The 21,794-nt window shown below is 44.9% G+C and overlaps 1 protein-coding gene across 1 annotated transcript in view; it reads right to left on the bottom strand.

Annotated features, from left to right (window-relative positions):
• CCDC180 (coiled-coil domain containing 180) overlaps positions 1-19,483 on the bottom strand; it is a 49,330-nt gene extending 29,847 nt beyond the window's left edge. The window contains exons 1-17 of the mRNA XM_058159506.1: positions 19,317-19,483; positions 18,936-19,072; positions 16,248-16,435; positions 14,465-14,553; positions 13,663-13,772; positions 13,207-13,335; positions 11,698-11,808; positions 10,198-10,293; positions 9,016-9,179; positions 8,768-8,887; positions 7,884-7,963; positions 6,798-6,886; positions 5,899-6,021; positions 4,384-4,557; positions 3,082-3,197; positions 2,618-2,744; positions 518-566 (exon numbers count right to left, since the gene is read on the bottom strand). Of these exons, the coding sequence (XP_058015489.1) occupies positions 518-566; positions 2,618-2,744; positions 3,082-3,197; positions 4,384-4,557; positions 5,899-6,021; positions 6,798-6,886; positions 7,884-7,963; positions 8,768-8,887; positions 9,016-9,179; positions 10,198-10,293; positions 11,698-11,808; positions 13,207-13,335; positions 13,663-13,772; positions 14,465-14,553; positions 16,248-16,435; positions 18,936-19,043 (1,873 nt within the window). The 5' untranslated portion in view covers positions 19,044-19,072; positions 19,317-19,483. The remainder of the gene's footprint in view (positions 1-517; positions 567-2,617; positions 2,745-3,081; positions 3,198-4,383; positions 4,558-5,898; positions 6,022-6,797; positions 6,887-7,883; positions 7,964-8,767; positions 8,888-9,015; positions 9,180-10,197; positions 10,294-11,697; positions 11,809-13,206; positions 13,336-13,662; positions 13,773-14,464; positions 14,554-16,247; positions 16,436-18,935; positions 19,073-19,316) is intronic.
• Positions 19,484-21,794: the final 2,311 nt, after the last annotated feature.

Genomic DNA, 21,794 nt, shown 5'->3' with positions numbered 1-21,794 from the left:
TGCTGTTAAACTACAACTCCCAGCACCCCTCAGCAGTAGCCAACCCGTTACAGGTAAACCCTCGACTTACGCCCACAATTGAGCTCCACCTTTCTGTCGCTAAATGGGACCGTTGTTGAGTAGTCACCTGCTTTATGGCCTTTCTTGCCACAGCTGTTAGTAACCATGTTACTAACCGTCATTAGTCACCGTGATCCACTGCAGTTGTTGGGGTTAGGCGCCGGGTTGTGAAGTGAACCTGGCTTCCCCAGCGACTTTGCTTGTCAGGAGGTCGTAAAAGGGGGAATCACGCTGCAACCGTCATAAATAGGAAGCAGGAAGGCTGATTTGCTGGCTTCCGACAAGCCAAGTCAACGGGGGAAGCTGGATTCACTTAGCAACCTCCAGATTCACTTAACAACCGTGGGAGGGGAAAAAATGGTCGTAAAAATCAGGTGGGGCTCACTTAACAACCAACTTGGTCAGTGGCAGAAATAGGGGACTAGCTGCATTTGAAAAAGGACTTCGTAGTCCTTACCTCCTCCTTCCCTTCGTCCTTCAGCTGAGCCTCCCGATTTCTTTAAGGTCTTATAAAAAAAAAAAACGGAGAAAAATGGGGGAGAGGGAGAAAGGGAATTACTTCTTTGGAAAAAAACCAACAACCCACAACTGTTTCCCGCAACATCAGCAAAAGGAACAATTAACCTTAAGGTCCATTCGTGGCTTTAAATAAACTGCCCACGAGCCCACAAAGCGGCGCTGAAGACGGATCGAATCCACTGTTTTAAGGAGCAATCTAACCAGGATAAGGAGCCACACTGCAACTAAAGAGGCTGGGATGGTCTGTTCAAAAGCCAGGCTTCGTATCAAAACAATACATGAGCACACAATAGATTTAAGCTTAATGCGAACCGCTCCAATCTTGATTGCAGAAAATATGACTTCAGTAACAGAGTTGTTAATGCTTGGAATGCACTACCTGACTCTGTGGTCTCTTCCCAAAATCCCCAAAGCTTTAACCAAAAACTATCTACTATTGACCTCACCCCATTCCTAAGAGGTCTGTAAGGGGCGTGCATAAGAGCACCAGCGTGCCTACCGTCCCTGTCCTAATGTTCCCTTTGATTGTATCCAATTTCAAATAGTTATTACATACTTATGATTATTATTTTTATGCTTATATATCGTATAGTTATTTCATGCTTATGCTTATATATACTGTTGTGACAAATAAATAAATAAAAATAAAATAAATGTGTTTTTTTTGTGGCGGTGGTTTGGAAGGGCAGCTAAAATGTTATTTGTTAGCGTTCGTCCCGCCGGATAGAGCAGATCTGGAAATTAGTTCCACGGGAAGGCTCAAGAGCCAGAGAAAAGAGATGAAGTGTTTCCTTTTTTTAAGGTCCAGAAGAAGATAAAATTTGGAAGCAGCTCAAGCAGAGGTACCCCTCCTAATTCTCAGGAGTATAAGAAGCGGAGGGGAGGGCGAGCTTCAGCCCCGTCGGCTTTGCCAGATGCTGGTATTACGGCCATTAAAGTCATTTTTTTTAATAGCCCAAGTTTTGTTGTTATTCTGTATTCGGCTCTTTCGGTCCTTTAAGCCATGATTCAGAAGGACTGGGAATTCAGCCTCCGAATACCACCGCCGACTGGGTTCCTCCCCTGTACGAAGCAATCCCACGCACCTCGTTTGACGGGCGTCTCGGAGCGCCAGCCAAGTTTCATGCACGTTGTATTAAGCCCGCGATGGCGAACCTATGGCACGCCTGCCCGAAGTGGCACTGTTGTGACTCCAGCCCCCGAACCTGGCTCCATGCCCGAAAGTGACTCAGGAAGTGAGGGGGAAGGGCCGGTAAGGCTTACCTCGGGAGCACCGATTTCTGTGGCTTGGCTCTAGGAGCCAGAACCAGACCACTCGGAGGATGTAATGAGGCCGACATCCCCTGATTCCTCCCTTCCCCAGGCTACGCCTTCAGACCCAGCTGATGATAATAATAATCAAGCTTGGATTGACTCGCACTTCAGAAGATTAGAGAGGCGGCATCATCCAAAGGAAGGATGGGGCAGAAGCCCCACCCCACAGGATATATAAGGGGCTTTGGGACTGCTCTCACTCCACGGGAAGCAAAAGTTTAGCTGAATCGTTTCAAAAAGAGCTGAAAGTCTTGCAACGTGAGTCATTTGTTTGAACTTTGGCAGGCAGCTGCGATTTCTCTGCCAGGACTGATAAGAGCCGTGAATCCACTGGCTGAAGGCCAGCTCATGGGTCTGAAGTGGGGAAGGAGACAGAACAGCACGCGGAGCCATGTCGCCTGGCACGCATGGCGTCACCCGTTCCTCTTACAGGTGCGCAGGTGCGTGCGACAATCAGCTGGCCTTTTTGCACATGGCAGTGCCAGAAGAGCTGAGTCTTCCATTTTCCTGCGTGAGAATGCGCGCCGGCCAGCTGATCGTTGCACGCACATGCGCGCCACAAACCCCGAAGAGTAGCTGGCTGAAACCGGAAGTTCAGTAGCTGAAAACGGAAGTTTATTTTCGGGCGCGCGCATGTGCGCCGGGCAGCTCCACTTCCTGGTTTGTGGCCCAAACGGGTGCGCGAGTGCCGAAAAGGTTCACCATTGCTGTTTTTCTGCCTTACCCCTTTGTAGCTGCCCAGGACGTAAAAATACCGACTGAGGGTGGCGCTGTAGGAAAGAAGCGCGTGCCGAACGTGGCGTGGGTAAGCCATCACTTTAGACAGCAGGTCTTGATGGAAGGCGGTGTACCTTGCAAAACAAAAACAGCGGAATTTGAACCTTTCCATCCTCCTTTCTCCAAACTGCAGCAGTAACATTAGTGGGAGAATGAGGCCCCCACCCCCGCATCCCCCCTCCCGGGCTGTTTCCGGCCTCTGGGGTGGGTGGGAAAGGCCATTTTCGCCCTCCCCAGGCTCCTAGAAAGGCTCTGGAGCCTGCGGAGAGTAAAGAACGGGCTTTCCTGGTGGGCCCATAAGGCCCGAAAATCAGCTAGCCGGGGCGCACATGCGTGCCGGAGCTGAACTCGTGTGCCCACCGATATGGCTCCGTGTGCCACCATCACGGACATAGGCCGTCCTTCACGTACCCATTGCGAATGATGTCCAAGGCAGCGTAAACCTTCTCGAGGTAGGCTTTGAGTTTTTCATCGGTGCTTTGCATCCTGAGTTTGTCCACTGCTATGTCCAGATTCATTTCCCTTAGCTAGTTGCGCGCGGAAAACAAAGAGGCGTTTTGTATATATGGATTTATTTTTTTGAAAAAAACAAACAGTTGCACATTAGAATGATTTTAGCTGAATAAACGGTGGAAGTTCATTGTTAAGGATCAGCCTGCAAACAAAATGTTCCTCTAAGCTGCTTTGGCCCTGAGGGAAAATAATGGTACCCAGAAGGGAATATCTGTTGCTCAGGGTTGAACTTCAGGGTGCCTGGTGCTCTCTGAGCTTGGTGGTTTTCTTGCAGATGTTTCATGACCCAAACTAGGTAACAGCATCAGTGCTAGTAGGGAGTGGGGTTAGGGGAGTGGAGTGGAGGAAGGAGAAGAGAAGATGGAGGAGGAGGACTGCGAGGTCCTTGGTGCTCTCTGAGCTTGGTGGTTTTCTTGCAGATGTTTCGTGACCCAAACTAGGTAACAGCATCAGTGCTAGAAGGGAGTGGGGTTTATGGAGGAGGAGGAGGAGGAAGAGGAGGAGGAGGAGGAGGAGGAGGAGGAGGTGGTAGTGGTTCTTGGTGCTCTCTGACTTTGGTTGTTTTCTTGCAGATGTTTCATGACCCAACTAGGTAACATCATCAGTGCTAAAAGGGAGTGGGGTTTGCTCAATACCCCCAAACAAAGAACTACCAACTGAGACAAACGGCCGAACTATAAACAGAAGTCTAATCAAGGCATCACCACAAACACTCCCACCAATATTGACAGGTCAAGCCACTGTATATAAGCAAAGAGCAAAAACCCACTTCTTGTAGCACTGATGATGTTACCTAGCTGGGTAATGAAACGTCTGGACAAAAACCAGCCAAGCTCAGAGAGCACCAAAGACTCTACAATAATTCTAAAGTTGACAGCTTGGAATTTCTCCAGCCTCCCCCCACTCCAAAAAAAAACCCACCCCACAACGCAAAGCCCCATTTGTTAAAACGCAGATCACCCAAATGTAATTTTGTTCTTTTTGCATCCTCCAAAAACGGGATCTTCTAGAGGACTTTCAAACTCGACAGAAAGGACCTTAGAAAACTAAATAGAGGACAGAAAAAAATTGCTCCCTGGAGTTCCTCTCCCAAGCTACAGCCAGGACCCAAATTCTATAGAGTCTTCCAAAAAAAAAAATGTGCAGCGTCTCGTCCCGGACAAACCCCCACAAACTCCAAACTGGGACCAGTGCTCTGACCTTGTTCATATTTTCGTGCTTGCAACGACAATCATTTAAAGCTTTCTGAAGATCGTTGTCCTGTTGGGTGAGTTTCTTCTGGTGGAAATCAAAGATGGCCAGGACATCTTGGAAGTACTGATAGAGGTGCCTGCAGTTGATTTCGCTGTTTTTAGCCAGGTGCTCCAGTTCAGCCTGGAACAATCGGGAAGAACGAGAAAAAAATCCACGGTGTGGATGGGAAAGGAGACAGTCCTGACCAAGGAAAGTTGGGAGGAAAAAAACTGAATCTGGGGGGGGGGGAAAAAGCTGTCCAGGGAGAAGAGATTTTCTCCCAGATTTTTTTTAACTGTATTTCAATCCTGCCTTTATTATTTTTATTACATACGTAATGTGCCTTCTTCCTCCTATTTTTCCCACAACAACAATCCTGGTGAGGTGGCCTGGGCTGAGAGAAGAGAACTGGCCCAAAGTCACCCGGCTGGCTTTCGTGCCTAAAGCAGGACTAGAACTCCCAGTCTCCTGGTGACTGGATTATAGTTACTCAGCTGATTTTCAGGGCTAAGGCAGGACTAGAACTCACCATCTCCTGGTGATTGGTCCCAAATCAACCAGCTGGCTTCCGTGCCTAAGGTAGGACTAGAACTCCCAGTCTCCTGGTGACTGGATTATAGTTACCCAGCTGATTTTCAGGGCTAAGGCAGGACTAGAACTCACCATCTCCTGGTGATTGGTCCCAAATCAACCAGCTGGCTTCCGTGCCTAAGGTAGGACTAGAACTCCCAGTCTCCTGGTGACTGGATTATAGTTACCCAGCTGATTTTCAGGGCTAAGGCAGGACTAGAACTCACCATCTCCTGGTGATTGGTCCCAAATCAACCAGCTGGCTTCCGTGCCTAAGGCAGGACTAGAACTCCCAGTTTCCTGGCGACTGGATTATAGTTACCCAGCTGATTTTCAGGGCTAAGGCAGGACTAGAACTCACCATCTCCTGGTGATTGGTCCCAAATCAACCAGCTGGCTTCCGTGCCTAAGGCAGGACTAGAACTCCCAGTCTCCTGGCGACTGGATTATAGTTACCCAGCTGATTTTCAGGGCTAAGGCAGGACTAGAACTCACCATCTCCTGGTGATTGGTCCCAAATCAACCAGCTGGCTTCCGTGCCTAAGGCAGGACTAGAACTCCCAGTTTCCTGGTGACTGGATTATAGTTACCCAGCTGATTTTCAGGGCTAAGGCAGGACTAGAACTCACCATCTCCTGGTGATTGGTCCCAAATCAACCAACTGGCTTTCATGCCTAAAGTGGGACTAGAACTCCCAGTCTCCTGATGATTGAGCCAAAGTCACCCAGCTGGCTTTTGTGTCCAAGGCAGGATTAGAATTGTCTCCAGATTTCTAGCCTTGTACCTTAGCCGCTAGACCGAACTGCCTCTTTCCCATTTCTTTTAATGATATTTTCCCGTTTTCCCCAGTCCCCTCATTTTCCCTCTTTTTCCCCCCTGTCCCTTTGATGGGAGACAGAGGGCTACACTTACGTCCATCTTATCTAGCTTGACTTCAAATTGAACCTGCAGCTTCCCGATTAACTGATAGAAATTGGGGCTTACAATCTTCTCAGCCTCTTTGGGGGTACAAATCTTCATGTCTATCAGATTTTGCTAAAGAGGGCGGTGCGGGGGGGGGGGGAGGAGGAAAAAAAAAAGAATTGAGTTGTTAGCCTGCAATTTCTAAGCACCCAGGGCATCCTCATCATTTCCATGACACACTTGGTATCCCCCCAAAAATAAATAAATTCCTATTTACTCAAAGGAAGAATGATTGCTGTCTTATATTCATTTACATTTGAAATAGCCTAATCGATAGTTTTAGACTGAGGATACAGATAATTCTTTGTTTATTTAGTCACCATTCGAAGTTACAATGGTACTGGGGAAAAAGAGGACTTATGGCAGTTTTTTCACACTTAACGACCGTCACAGCGTCCCCCGTGGTCAGACGTTTGGCAACTGAATCATATTTATGACGGCTGAAATGTCCCGGGGTCACATGACTCCCTTTTGTGACTTTCTGACCAAGCAGAGTCGATGGGGGAAGCCAGATTCACTCAACAACCGTGCGACTAACTTAACCGTGTGATTTGCTTAACGACTTTGGCAAGAGAGGTGATCAAATGTGGCAGAATTCACTTCATCTTGCTTAGCAACACAATATTGGGGCTCAATTGCGGTTGTAGATTGAGAACTACCTGCGTAGCAATGGAGGTAGAGCAGTTTTTTTCTCTCTCTCTTAAAAATCCCCTGGGGACGACAAGCTTCCCTTCAGGGGAATAAAAGAGCTTATGCACATTTCCATTTTATTTGTTTTTTAAGGGACAAGATCAGCAAAGCTTAGGAAAACTCTTTATGTTCCTTTATGCACCTGTTTGAAAACTCACCTTGGATTCCTGGAGTTTCTCCAAGCATTCCTGACAAACCTTCTCATACTGGAGGCGAATTCTCATCATGGACTGGACATTGTGAGTGTCTTGAGGTGAGAAAGGAAGGAAGGAAGGAAAGGAAAGGAAGAAAGAAGGTAGGTGAGAAGAGGAAGGAAGGGGGGAAGGAATGAAAGAAGGGAGGAGGGGAGGGAGAAATGAAAGAAAGGAGGAAGGAAAGAATGAAGGGAGAGAGAGATGGAAGGAAGGAAGAAGGGAGAAAGGGAAGTTGAGAAGTGGGAGGAAGAGGAGAAGGAAGGAAGGAGGAGGGAATGAGAAGGAGGGAGGAGAAAGGAAAGGAGGGGGAAAGGAAAGAAAGAAGGGAGGGAGGGAGTTGAGGAGTGGGAGGAAGGGGAGAAGGAAGGAAGGAGGGAGGGAGGGAATGAAAGAAGGGAGGGAGGGAGAAAGGAAAGGAGGGGGAAAGGAAAGAAAGAAGGGGGGGGGGGAGGGGGTTGAGGAGTGGGAGGAAGGGGAGAAGGAAGGAAGGAGGGAGGAGGGAAGGAGGGAAGGAGAAGGAAAGAAAGAAGGAAGGAAGGGAGGGAGTTGAAAAGTGGGAGGAAGGGGAGAAGGAAGGAGGGAGAAAGGAAATGAGGGGGAAGGAAAGAAGGAAGGAAGGAGTTGAGAAGAGGGAGGAAGAGGAGAAAGAAGGAGGGAGGGAAGGGGAAGAAATGAAAAAAGGGAGGAAGGGAGGGAGAAAGGAAAGGAGGGGGAAGGAAAGAATGAAGGGAGAGAGAGAGAGAGAGAAAGAGAGAAAGAAGGAAAGAAAGAAGAAAGGAAACAAAAGGTGAAAGAGTGACTTTGGGAATGCCTTTTTAAGATCTAGGCTACTGGCAGGCAGTGTAATATCCTAGGAGGGGTGTTGACTTATGAGAAAGGGAACTCAAATTTCAACTCAGCTGGGTGACTTTGACCTAGTCAACGGTCTTTCTCTCTCTGCCCAGCCTACCCCACAGGGCTGTTGTTTTAGGGAAGGACTCAGGGAAAGCAAACCCCCTGAGCGTGGGAGATAAACCGCCCTCGCGATCCCCGAAGGACTCGCCTCCTTACCTATCCGCTTATTTAATTCCACCAGGGCCTCATACCATTCGTTGATTTCGGCCTTGGTATGCTTCAAAGGCAACAAAGAGCTATGAAAGAAAGAAAGAAAGAAAGAAAGAAAGAAAGAAAGAAAGAAAGAAAGAAAGAAAGAAAGAAAGAAAGAAAGAAAGAAAGAAAGAAAGAAAGAAAGCCTTGAAGAGAACGAGTGCTTCATTTTTCAATTTCTCGAAAAATTGGTAGAATGGGGGGCGGGCAAGGACTGAACAATTGCAGTGATGCGCTTAAGAACCGTGGCCCAGAAAGGTCGTAAAATGGGGGCCAAGCTCACTTAACAACCGTCTTGCTCAGCAACGGATATTCAGCGGAGCTGAACTGGGGTCATAAGTCGAAGACTGCCTGTGTCTTTCGGGATGGTAGTTGGCTGATAGTATACAGGCAGTCCTTGACTTACAGCAGTTCATTTCGTGACCGTTGAAAGTTACGACGGCAAAAATTCACTGGACAAATGTTTCGCTCAGCAACAGAAATTTTGACCTCCACTGTGGTCGTAAGTTGAGGACTCCCTGTAATTGGAACTGTTCCTTTCAACCTCGCTTGGCCAGGTCTGGGCCCTCCCGAGAAAAGGCATTTTCGGGTCTTTTCCCGTGTAAGGTTGAGAGTATCTTGGCGACGTTTCGACGAGGTCTCACTCATCATCTTCAGGCTGGTGTCTTCGGCCGGAAGCCGCGGGCCGAAGACACCAGCCTGAAGATGATGAGTGAGACCTCGTCGAAACGTCGCCAAGATACTCTCAACCTTACATGGGAAAAGACCCGAAAATGCCAAGACCTACATATATATATATATATATACATATTTATATATTTTATATATATATTTTTATGTTCACCTACCCCAGGGAGAATAAATGCTTGTTTCTTTTTTGGGCCAGAGATTGCTGATCGTCTAGCATGCTCTCCACTTCTACGTTCACTGAACTTGGGTTCTGTATTCTTTCACTCTCCATAAACTCTCTGTAAGATTAAAAGCAAACGTCAGGTGAGGAAAAGAGGAGGAGAAAGAAAGAAAGGTTTTTAGAAGACCTTCAGCCAGGTGGCCTCCTAAGGTAAGAGAGAGCCTGGCCTCTCCCCTTGCCCCTCACCGGAAACTGGAAATGATGTGTTTCTTCTGCACGGCTTTCCAGATCTCCTTCCTCTCTTCCAGCTGATAGCGATAGGAGGAATCCCTCTTGAGGTCGGCCTCCATCAGATTCAGGAACAACTTAGAGATCGCCCTCCGATTGGCCAGGAGAGCTTGGTTGATCATCTGTAAATGTTGTACCTTGATGAAGGTATCTTTTCTTTTATGTACACTGAGAGCATATGCACCAAGACAAATTCCTTGTGTGTCCAATCACACTTGGCCAATAAAAATTCTATTCTATTCTATTCTATATATACAAGTAGGTAGGAGACAGCCCAGTTTCAAATTTTTTTACTACCAGTTCTGTGGGTGTGGCTTGGTGGCTGTGGCATGGCTTGGTGGGCGTGGCATGGCTTGGTGGACGTGGCAGGGGAAGGATACTGCAAAATCTCCATTCCCTCCCCACTCCTGGGGGAAGGATACTGTAAAATCTCCATTCCCTCCCCACTCCTGGGGGAAGGATACTGTAAAATCTCCATTCCCTCCCCACTCCTGGGGGAAGGATACTGTAAAATCTCCACTCCCTCCCCACTTCTGGGGGAAGGATACTGCAAAATCTCCATTTCCACTCCACTCCAGGGGATGGATACTGCAAAATGCCCATTCCCTCCCCACTCCTGGGGGAAGGATACTGCAAAATCTCCATTCCCTTCTCACTTCAGGGGAAGGACACTGCAAAATCCCCATTCCCACCACACTCCAGGAGATGGATACTGCAAAATGCCCATTCCCTCCCCACTCCTGGGGAAAGGATATTGCAAAATCTCCATTCCCACGCAACTCTGCGGCCAGCCAGAGGTGGTATTTGCCAGTTCTCTGAACTGCTCAAAATTTCCGCTACCGGTTCGCCAGAACCGGCTGGAGTTGACCTCTGTGTTTTAGGTTGTGAAAGGGGATCACATGACCCTGGGACACTGCAACCATCATAAACGCATGCCACTTGCCAAGCAATTTGGTCACGCTACCACGGATTACTACAAAGATCGTTCATTTGGAAAACGTGTCGCACGTCACTTTTTATCATGCCGTTGTAACTTGGAACGGGCAGTAAATGAATGGTTGTAAGCCAAGGATCTACTTGTAGGATGTTTCAATTGATTCTTACGGTAGACCCCCCAGATCTCAAAGAGAAGGATTTTACCATGGCTTCCTTGTGTACAAATCTGTGGACATCTGAGGTTAAGCGATAGGCAGTGTCGTCTAGCATCTTGGTGTATTTGCTCAAGGCAACTGTGATCTGGAAATGCAAGCGATGGAGGAGAAGGTCAGAGGACAGCAGGGTGGGAAGGGACCTCGGAGGCCTTCTAGTCCAACCCCGTGCTCAAGCAGGACACCCTATATATACCATTCAATCGATTTCTTGGCGCAGTGGTTAGAATGCAGTACTGCAGGCTACTTCTGCGGACTGCCGGCTACCAACAGTTCGGCAGTTCGATCCTGACCGGCTTGAGGTTGACTCGGCCTTCCATCCTTCCCAGGTCGGTAAAACGAGGACCCAGATTATTGGGGGGCCAGAGGCTGACTCTGTAAACCGCTTAGAGAGGGCTATAAAGCACTGTGAAGCCCATCTCTCTCTGTCTCTCTCTCTCTGTATCTATCTCTCTATCTATTCTTTGCATCTATCTATCCATCTATCTATCTATCTATCTATCTATCTATCTATCTATCTATCTATCTATCTATCTATCTATCTATCTTATGTATCTATCTATCTATTCTATGTACATGTATGTACGTATGTATGTATCTATCTATTCTATGTACATGTATGTATGTATGTATGTATGTATATATCTATCTATTTGTTTTCTGACACCCATTATGAAGACGTAGCACGACCACAAACATGAAGCCAAACAAGAGCAATGCAGTTCACCAGCTCAAATACCCCTGAAACTCAGACTAATCTGAGCACAACCAAGCCCCCACCCAAACAGGACACACCCCCAGCCAATCAGAGCACAAAAAAAACCCATCCAATCAGAGCACAGCCAAGCTCCCACCCAATCAGTTCAGACCCCCACTAGCAGTTAAAAGGAAGAAACAGCTGCGATCACACATTGCTCCCAGAAGCATGAAGCTGAAGCCTGAAGATGACGAATGAGACTTCGTCGAAACGTCGCCAAGACACTTCCAATTTTACGCGGGAGAAAACCCGAATAACCAAAGACTATCTACCTATCTATCTAGATGGTATCTATTTAATCTATGTATCTATCTAGATGGCACAGTGGTGAGCCCACAGAGACAGGAGTTTGATCCTGACCAGTTTAAGATTGACTCAGCCTTCCATCCATCCTTCGAGGTGGGTAAAATGAGGACCCAGATTGTTGGGGGGCAAGAGGCTGACTCTGTAAACCGCTTAGAGAGGGCTGGAAAGCACTGTGAAGCGGTATATAAGTCTAAGGGCCATTGCTGTCCAGTCTTATCTAAAAGCCTCCAGTGATGGAACACTCACAACCTCTGGAGGGAAGCCATTCCACTGATTAATTGTTCCCCTTATTTCTAGGTTATTCATCTCCTTGATAAGTTTCCATCCATTGCTTCCTGTTCTGCCTTTAGGTGCTTTGGAGAATAGGCCGACCCCCTCTTCGCTGTCTTCCCTTTATAGATTTAGTTCTCCCCTTCCGGTGTGGCTCACCTGTTCTGCTCGGTGCACTTCAGCCTGGCGTAAAGCTTCATCTAGTTCTCGAATCCACTGCCTTCTTTGCTGGGTCTCTTGGAAGAGAAAGGCCCACATTTTCTCAAAGTCCTGGAAAGAAGGGATGAGCCGTGACACCACAGCATTCACAAGGGACATCTCTTAACCAAGAGCCAGAACGACACAAAATTATTATTTTTTGCAAATGAGACTTTAAGGCAGCTAATCACATTTCCCTTCTTTTTCTCTTCTGATTCTGGAGAAAAGCAGGTTTAGGACGCGGATCTGGGATTAGTTTTCATGTCAGGTTTTCATGGAAAAATGTCTCTTACCAAGCTTAAGACAACAATTGAGCCCAAAACGTCTGTTGGCTAAGCAAGACAAAAGTGAATTTTACCCCATTTGATGACGTCGGAACGTTGCCAAAGGGGATCACACGACCCCGGGACCAGGCGTGAAATTCAATTTTTTAAACTACCGGTTCTGTGAGTGTGGCTTGGTGGGCGTGGCAGGGGAAGGATACTGCAAAATCCCCATTCCTACCCCACTCCTGGGGGAAGGATACTGCAAAATCCCCATTTCCACCCTACTTCAGGGGAAGGATAGGGCCTCTAGTGGCTCAGACTGCTAAGACAGTCTGTTATTAACAGCAGCTGCTTGCAATTACTGCAGGTTCTAGTCCCACCAGGCCCAAGGTTGACTCAGCCTTCCATCCTTTATAAGGTAGGTAAAATGAGGACCCAGATTGTTGGGGGCAATAAAAAGTTGACTTTGTATATCAGTGGTTCTCAACCTTTATAGTGCTGCAACCCCTTTAATACAATTCCCCACGATGTGGCAACCCCTTTAATACAATTCCCTATGATGTGGCGACCCCAACCATAAATTATTTTCATTTTGAATTTATCGCGCCTGAAGCCGTATTGGCTAGCGATCTGAACTGCTTGCGATTGCCTTGAGGACGGAGGCATTAAAGCGGAGACTCCTCCCCTGTTAAGTTTATCGCGCCTGAAGCCAGATTAGGCTAGCGATTGGGAGTGATCGCAGCTGGCTTGAGAGGGAGACATCAGAGCAAAGATTTCTCTCTTTTTTAATTCGTCGCGCCTGAAGCCGAATTCGCCTAGCGATTTGAAGAGCCTGCAGCTGGCTTGTGGAGTCAACCGTTGGAGTGCGATTCTTCGACTCGCAAAGTATACTTCCCATATTTCCGATGGTCTTAGGCGACCCCTGGCAAATCGTCATTCGACCCCCAACGGGGTCCCGACCCACAGGTTGAGAACCGCTGTTGTATATAATATACAAATGGATGAAGACTATTGCTAACATAGTGTAAGCCGCCCTGAGTCTTCGGAGAAGGGCAGGATATAAATGCAAATAAAAATAAATAAATAAATAAAAAGGATACTGCAAAATCTCCACCCCACTCCAGGGGAAGGATACTGCTCCCAAAGTGGGAAAATTAAGCCCTGGCGACTGAGATTTTTTTTGGAAAAGGAAGCACCCACTGACCTCAATGGTGTAGGAGATTAAAGTGACATCATTTTCAGAGGCGCGAAAATAGGATTCAAAAGCCTGATCAGATTCTTGCAACTGAGTCAACAATAATTTCCCAGGCTTCATATAACATTCTTCCATTTCCTGAAAATAAAGGTGGTGGTTGGTTTTTGTTTTTGTTTTTTGGCAGATGAATCAGGAGCAGCTTGGGTTCGGATATGATTACAGGAGTTCCTCGATTTACGATCACAAATTTGGATGGATATTCTGGTCCTAAGCTGAGACACAATGGGACCTGATTTCTCAACCATTTTTCACAGCAGTTGTGAAGTGACTCTCGCAGTCATAAATCCAAACCCACTCATCTGAATGGGCATATTTTCCCCCCCTGCCCTTTAAACGACTGGTCGTAAGTTAAGGACTACCTGTAAGAAGGCAAACTCTGGCTCGAGCTTAAAACAGCCGCCTCACCTTTCCGATGCAGGCTAGTTCCTGCCGGAACTGGGCCACAATTTCTTCGTAACACAACTTTTTGTTCTCGTAGATACGCTCCACGATATTGCTGGTTCTTTTCTCTGGAACTGAAAGGATGGATATCAGACAGGGATCAGGGTCCCGCTAAGCCCTGGTTTGTTTAATTATTGGGTATTAAGAGGCTGGATTTGAGGAAAGGCTGTTCCATGAACTTCTTAACAGGCACAAAAATAGGAAAAGGAGTCAGATTGGAGAGACAGTTTGTTCCAGTGCTTAAAGGCACTGGGCTAAAAAACAGGAGATTGTGAGTTCTAGTCAGGCACAAAAGTTTTTGGGCCAACCACTAGGAATCTGGGAGTTCTAATCCTGCCTTAGGCGTGAAAGCCAGCTGGTTGACTTTCGGTCAATCACCAGGAGATTGGGAGTTCTAGTTCTGCCTTAGGCGTGAAAGCCGGCTGATTGAACTTTGGGCCAATCCTCAGGAGACTGGGAGTTCTAGTCCCGCATTAGGCATTTGGAAGCCAGCTGGGTGACTTTGGGCCACTCCCTCTCTCTCAGCCCAACCCACCTCACAGGGTTGTCGTTATGGGGAAAATAGGAGGAGGAAAGATTATTAGGTGCTTTCATTGTCTGGAGTTATTTATAAAAATCATAAAGGCAGGGTAAAAACAAATCTTTAAAAAAAGTCTTCTTCAGGATCCTGAATGGGGCTTTGCAGTGATAGAACTAATTTTTTTTAAAAAACGGAGGTTTTTCAGCACAAACGGCAACGCCCGCGATTAAAAGTGTTAATATTTACCGATGACATCGGCAAGGCCTCTGACTTCCCTCGCGGCAATCACACTCTCGCTTTCTTTAGCCTTCACATTTGCCCGCGTCACAGCCTCCCTGCAACAAAAAAATGAAAAACTTTGAAATTGAGCCGCGCTATTTTTTTTTTTTAGAAAAAAAGACATGTCGCCATTTGCTAAGCCTTCCCAGCCGGCTTTCCCAGAAGCAAAGTCAATAGCTGGATTCGCTTAACAATCGTGTGGCTTACAGCTAGTCCTCGACTTACGGCCACCACGGAGGCCCAACGTTTCTGTTGATCAGCGGGGAGATTTGTTTAGTGACTTTTTTGTCCTGTTTTACGATCTTTCCTGGCCACGGTTGCTAAAGCGAATCACTTGCCGTTGTTCAATTGGTCACACGGTTGTTAAGCAAATCCGGCTTCCCCATTGACTTTGTTTGTCAGAAAGCCGCAGACACTACGACTGTCAAGGTTCCAGAAAAACCTCTTCTGCATAAAAAAAACCTCAGAAGCCATTGTCTTTCAGAGTTCTTTACTAGCATGAGGAAACTGGCACACGATGAGTGAAATTCCAAAACTGAACTTCCGGATTCTTTTCCCAGTTATACAAACCCCAAGAGTCCCAGCCCCCCCGACCCCTTTGCTGGTCACATGGTCCCACGTTCTCCCAGTTCATTCGAATATCTTCTCGCCACTCCTCCTGCAGATGTGAACACCATCCGACCTTGACCGCTTGAAGAATGTTACCATACCCCTCAACCCCCCTTCTTCCCCTCAGGGGAAAAAATGTGGCAGCGTCTGGAACCCTAAAGTCTAGTATGGTTTCTAGGCCTGACAGGCGTCCCCCCCCTTGGAAAAGAAGCTATATCCTAGGAAAGAAAACAAAGAATTAATAAAGAAGAGTGTCAGTGGTCCACACTTCCCTTCTACCCCCCTCTCCCCCCTCCAAGAGGTTTTTTAGGTTTGTCAGGGAAAGTGTCGTGAAATTGTTTAATCAAATTGTCCGCATTTACTTTCCAACTTTTGACCCAAGTAGATTCAGGTAATGGATATCCCTTCCAGTGGACTAAATATTGTAATTATTACTAAATTACTAAATATTGTAATCTTTTCTTTTATGTACACTGAGAGCATATGCACCAAGACAAATTCCTTGTGTGTCCAATCACACTTGGCCAATAAAATTCTATTCTATTCTATTCTATTCTAATTGACCTCTGTATAGTCTAGAGTCAAGGATTTTCTTGATTTCATAGTGGGTTTCACCTTGGATTATCAAGGGTGGTGGGGGAGCGGCAGGTTGAGGTCTCAGACCAGATTGTCTAGCAGGTTTTAATAAGCCGGTATGGAATACCGGGTGTATTTTCCCCAACATTCGAGGGAGCTTGAGTTGGACGGTAACGGGATTAATAATTTTTACAATGGGGAAAGGACCCAAAAGTTTTGGACCGAATTTTCTGCTGGGTATTCTCAACCTCAGATACTTAGTAGATAAATGACACTACATGACACCAGGACGCTACAACCTAATTTTGATCACATGATCATGGGGGATGCTACATGGGGATGTCACCGGTGTGAAAAATGGTTGTAAGCCACTTTTTTTTCAGTGCCACTATAACTTCAAACAGTCATTAAATGAACTGTTGTATGTCGAGGACTGCTTGCACTTAACCATTGCAGCGATTCACTTAACAATCGTGGCAAAAGGGTCGGAAAAATTGGTTGGGATTCACTTAAAACCCACTTTGCTTAGCCTGGTCTCCATTCTGCTCAGATTGACCTTCCTTACTTGTATTGCACAGGATTTTCAGTGAGCTGATCGTTGGGCATCGCCTCGATCCACATCTGTTGGCGTTTGGACAAGAATCCATAGCTGGTTCTTCTTTCCAAATTTCTCACCAAGGGGATTTTTCCTGGAAGGACTTTGTGCTGGGTGATCTTGCTCCTAGCCCGCCCCAGAGCGTGCACCAGGTTGATCTTGGCAAAGCAAAACAGAAAAGAGAAGAAAAAGAGAATTGGCTGAGATGATGATGTTGATGATTATCATTACATTTATTTACCAGCCATCTTGCCACGGGAATACTCTTGGCGGCTCACAAAGAAGTAAAAAGGAAATTTAAACAAAAGAAAAACAATAAAACGAGCAAGGAAAAAGAAAACAAGGCAAACACATTGATAAGACTAGTAAAATGACAAAACTGGCCACATTTATTAAAGATAAAAAAAATTGACTATTGTTCTTTCTAGATGGAAAGCACCTTGGGACATTTTGCTTGATAAAGATAAAAATGAAGTTTTGATTCTGGGATTTGATGATTAGATTTGTTGCGTGTGCAGAAATACTGCATGTCATCGGAGATGTTTGTCTTTATTTGCTTAAATTCAAAAGCAGATTACAGATACAGACAGAAGTATCAAGGACTGTTATGTACATTTGTAGAATTCTAATTATACATGTATGGATTAGATGATTTATTTAGAGTAAGAGACTAGGCTATAATATATTGGTGTTATTAGTTGATTCTTAGGTATGAACATTTTTTATATGTTAGCTGAAGGAGGGAGGTAGGGAGGGGTAGGAAGAAAGTCACAAAGCCAGGAAGGAGAATAGAAAAAAAGAAGATGGAGGGATGGAGGGAAGGAAGGAAGGAGGAAAGAAAAAGATGAGAAAGAGAGAAGGAAGCAAGGGAGGATGCGAAGAAGGAATAAAAGGAAGAAATAAATATAAAGAATAAAAGAAAGGAAGAGAGGGCTAGGAAGAAAGGCAGGCAGGCAGGAGAATAGAGAGAAAGAAAAGAGGTGGAGGGAGGGAAGGAGGAAGGAAGGAAGGGGTAGGAAGAAAGGCAGGAAGGAGAAAAGAAAGAAAGAAAGAAAGAAAGAAAGAAAGAAAGAAAGAAAGAAAGAAAGAAAGAAAGAAGGTGGAGAGACGGAAGGAGGGAGAAAGGAAGGAAGGATAAGAAAGAAGCAAGGGAGGGTAGGAAGAAGGAATAAAAGAAAGGAAGAAATAAATATACGGAATAAAAGAAAGGAAGAGGGGGTAGAAAGGAGATCACCGCTACGAAACAGTTGTAAAAAGGGAATGTATGTTATGTGTTTGTTGTGTTGTGTTATCAATAAAAAAACTTACTAAAAAAAAAAGGAAGGAAGAGAGGGGTAGGAGAAAGGCAGGCAGGCAGGCAAATAGAAGGAAGGAAGGAAGGAAGGAAGGAAGGAAGGAAGGAAGGAAGGAAGGAAGGAAGGAAGGAAGGAAGGAAGGAAGGAAGGAAGGAAGGAATTCCAGCTAAAGCGTGCAGTTCAACTGCCTAATAGGGGGGAAAAAAGGCACTCCTGTTAGTTTATCCATCTCAACACAGTCCAAGATTTTCTTTATCACTTCCTCTTTCGTTGATATATTCTCGTTTTTCCACTTAAAAGAAAAAGAAGAGGCGGAATATTACATAGTATGGAACAAATTGTATAATTGGCTAGAGACTAGACATACTAGATGATGAAAAAAGGTGAAAACCTTACACACACATGTATATAAAATGGCATCGTATGAAAGAAACTAAAAATTGTTAGAAAGACAGAAAGGACAGAAGATAAAAAGAAACGAGAGAGAACGGGACAAAAAAGAAAAGCATCATTAAATGAAACGAGAGGGGGAAATAAGGATGTAAAGATGAGAAGAATAAATTCTTCTTATAAATTGGACACACAAATTCCTTGTGTGTCCAATCACACTTGGCCAATAAAAAATTCTATTCTATTCTATTCTATTCTATTCTATTCTATTCTATTCTATTCTATTCTATTCTATTCTATTCTATTCTTCCACTCCATATTCTATTCTGTTCTTTTTCTTTTTCTTTTTCTATTCTATTCTATTCTATTCTATTCTATTCTATTCTATTCTTCCACTCCATATTCTATTCTGTTCTTTTTCTTTTTCTTTTTCTTTTTCTTTTTCTTTTTCTATTCTATTCTATTCTATTCTATTCTATTCTATTCTATTCTATTCTATTCTATTCTATTCTATTCTATTCTATTCTATTCTTCCACTCCATATTCTATTCTGTTCTGTTCTGTTCTATTTCTTATTCTTACTCTATTCTATTCCTAGAGCTACAGAGAAAGTTTCTGACAACAATCAGTCAGTGAAATAGCACAAAGCTGATGTAAAGAAGGAATATATGTTTTATGTCAACGTGTGTTACGTATTGTTGTTCTTTTTTGTTAAAAAAATAAAGAAAAAAGAAAAAAAAAGTCAACCTTCTTCCAAGTCCCATTTTCTGAATTCCTTTTTTTTTTTTTTTTTTTTTTGGCGTGGGGGAACAATTCCATCCATACACATTACACTTAAAAAAACCCCACAGGTCTCCATCCCTAGTATGTGGTCTCCTGTGTGAGCCGGTGGTGGGGTTGGACTGGATGACCTCCAAGATCCCTTCCAACTCCTGTTGTTCCTAGAGGGAAGAAGAGGCCGAAAGCCGCACACCTCGTCCTCGAAGATCTGCCGGTAGAACTTCCCGCTGGGCAGGACCCGGGCAACCCCCACCGTGGTGGTGATGGGAAGCACGTGGGAACTCTTGCTGGATTTGCACATGGCGGAGGAGGGCGCCTTCCCGGGTTTAGCTAAAAGGAGCGAGGAAAGAAAGCAAAACGGCGGTTAGGAAACGAGGGAAATTAAAATATTTTCTCTCCCCCCTTTCCCTCCCACCCCCCTCCTCCCCGTCCGTATCAGAGCCGGCCCACCATTCACAAAGCCACTTCGAACACGCGTCTCCGGGTTACCATGGTAACCCCAGGCGCTCGGCCTTCGTCTCGCGAGAACCCGCGGGAATCCTGAGCCGGCTTCCTGGTCCTCTGGCCGGGTTACCATGGTAGCCCCAGGCGCTCGGCCTTCGTCTCGCGAGAACCCGCGGGAATCCCGAGCCGGCTTCCTGGTCCTCTGGCCAAGCCGTTGCCTTGGAGACGACCGCGGTTGCTAGGGGAGACAGGAATGAGCGCGGGGATGCTCTCGCCCTCCAGCTTAGGTCCTTTTCATCTGGGGGAGGAGAATCAATGAACGGGCAGGGATAAATAAACACGTTTATCCAATTTGTTGGCCCTCCATCTTCCCACAGGGGGGCCGTTGTCTTCTCCCTTCCCCCTTGCATCGAAGGGGTTTGGCATCGCTAGAAATACACCCCAAAATAGAATAGAATAGAATTTTTTTTAATTGGCCAAGTGTGATTGGTCACCCAAGGAATTTGTCTTTGGTGCATATTTATTTATTTATTTATTTATTTCATTAGATTTTTAAATGTACATAAAAGAAAAGATACATTCGTCAAGAATCATAGAATAGACTAGAATAGACTAGACTACAGAACAGAAATTGGAATAGAATAGAATAGAATAGAATAGAATTCTTTATTGGCCAAGTGTGATTGGTCACACAAGGAATTGGTCTTTGGTGCATATGCTCTCAGTGTACATAAAAGAAAAGATACCTTCATCAAGAATCATAGACTAGAATAGAATAGAACAGAATAGAATAGAATTCTTTATTGGCCAATTGTGATTGAACACACAAGGAATTTGTCTTTGGTGCATATACTCTCAGTGTACATAAAAGAAAAGATACATTCGTCAAGAATCATAGAATAGAATAGAATAGAATAGAATAGAATAGAATAGAATAGAATAGAATAGAATAGAATAGAATAGAATAGAATGGAATTTTTTTATTGGGCAAGTGTGATTGGACACACAAGGAATTTGTCTTGGTGCATAGGCTCTCAGTGTACATAAAAGTATGCATTTCACCCATTTTGGATCACGCATGATGGGGCTGAAAAGAGATTATTCTCCAGACTTAAGGCAGGGGTAGGCTGATTCCAAGCTTGCCAGAGCCACTCTTTGAGTGGCTTTGATTTTTGATTTTTTTTGCTACAAAAGTAAAATCTAATCAGAGGCCAATGCAAAAGACATATTTGTGCTCACTGAGAAGCCATCAGACATAAAAATCTTTGAATTCAAAGTTGTGCAACCCAACTTCAGAGGATAATTAGAACCGCAGAAAAAACAATGGCTACCAACCTGCCTTCCTTCCATTGAGGACCTGTATACTGCACAAATCAAAGAGGGCTGTGAAAATATTTACAGACCCCTCGCATCCTGGATATAAACTTTTTCAACTCCTACCCTCAAAACGACGCTATAGAGCCCTGCACACCAGAACAACTAGACACAAGGAATGTTTTTTCCCAAACGCCATCACTCTGCTAAACAAATAATTCTCTCAACACTGTAAAACTATTCACATTAGTCTGCATTACTATTAATCTTCTCATGGTTCCCACCACCCATCTCCTTCCACTTATGACTATAACTTTGTTGCTTATATCCTTACGATTTATATTGATATTGTTTCCTGATTGCTTATTTGTACCCTATGACTAGCATTAAGTGTTGTACCTTATGATTCTTGATGAATGTATCTTTTCTTTTCTGTATGCTGAGAGAATATGCACCAAGACAAATTCCTTGTGTGTCCAATCACACTTGGCCAATAAAAAAAATTCTAATTCTATTCTGTTCTATTCTTTATTTTGGCATATCAAACCTTGGATTTGGATTTGAGTGACCACTACTGAAAATAGGATAGCGTGAGCTTTATTCAACTCAAGTGTGCACTGCAGCTGCCAAAAAAGCGACTGCAGTCCTAGGCTGCATTAACAGAGGGATAGAATCAAGATCACATGAAGCGTTAATACCACGTTATAATGCCTTGATAAGAACATACTTGGAATATTGCATCCAGTTTTGGTTGCCACGATATAAAAAAGATGTTGAGACTTTGGAAAGGAGTGCAGAGAAGGGCAATGGAACAATTAGGGAGCTGGAGGCTAAAACATGAAGGGACGCCGGAATTGGGTATGTCTAGTATTGTGAAAAGGTGATATGATATGGTAGCAGTGTTCCAATATTTGAAGGGCTGCCACAAAGAAAGGGGGTTTAATCAAGGAGAGATCCAGCCTAGAACTAAGGAGGAATTTCCTGACAGTCAGAATAATTATCCAGTGAAACAGCTTGCCTCCAGAAGTTCTGAGTACTCCACCACTACAGGATTTTAAGATACTGGATAGCCTTTTTGACAGAATGGTGTAAGGTCTCCTGCTTGAGCATGGGTTTGGACTAGAGGATCTCCAAGGTCCCTTCCAACTCTGTTATTTTCTTTTTCTTTTTCTTTTTTTTGTCCTGAGGGATGCATACCCTATTATTTAATCTATTTATTCAAACGGGACTGGCCTAGATGTTTTATTAAATTTTAACTGGGTTATTTATATTTTTAGGGTTTTAAAATATTTTA

The sequence above is a fragment of the Ahaetulla prasina genome, chromosome 16 (genome assembly GCF_028640845.1).
Source record: "Ahaetulla prasina isolate Xishuangbanna chromosome 16, ASM2864084v1, whole genome shotgun sequence".
In the NCBI taxonomy this organism is placed as follows: domain Eukaryota; kingdom Metazoa; phylum Chordata; class Lepidosauria; order Squamata; family Colubridae; genus Ahaetulla; species Ahaetulla prasina.
Note: the sequence above shows the minus strand (reverse complement) of the source record. Positions and strands in the feature narration are given on the sequence as shown.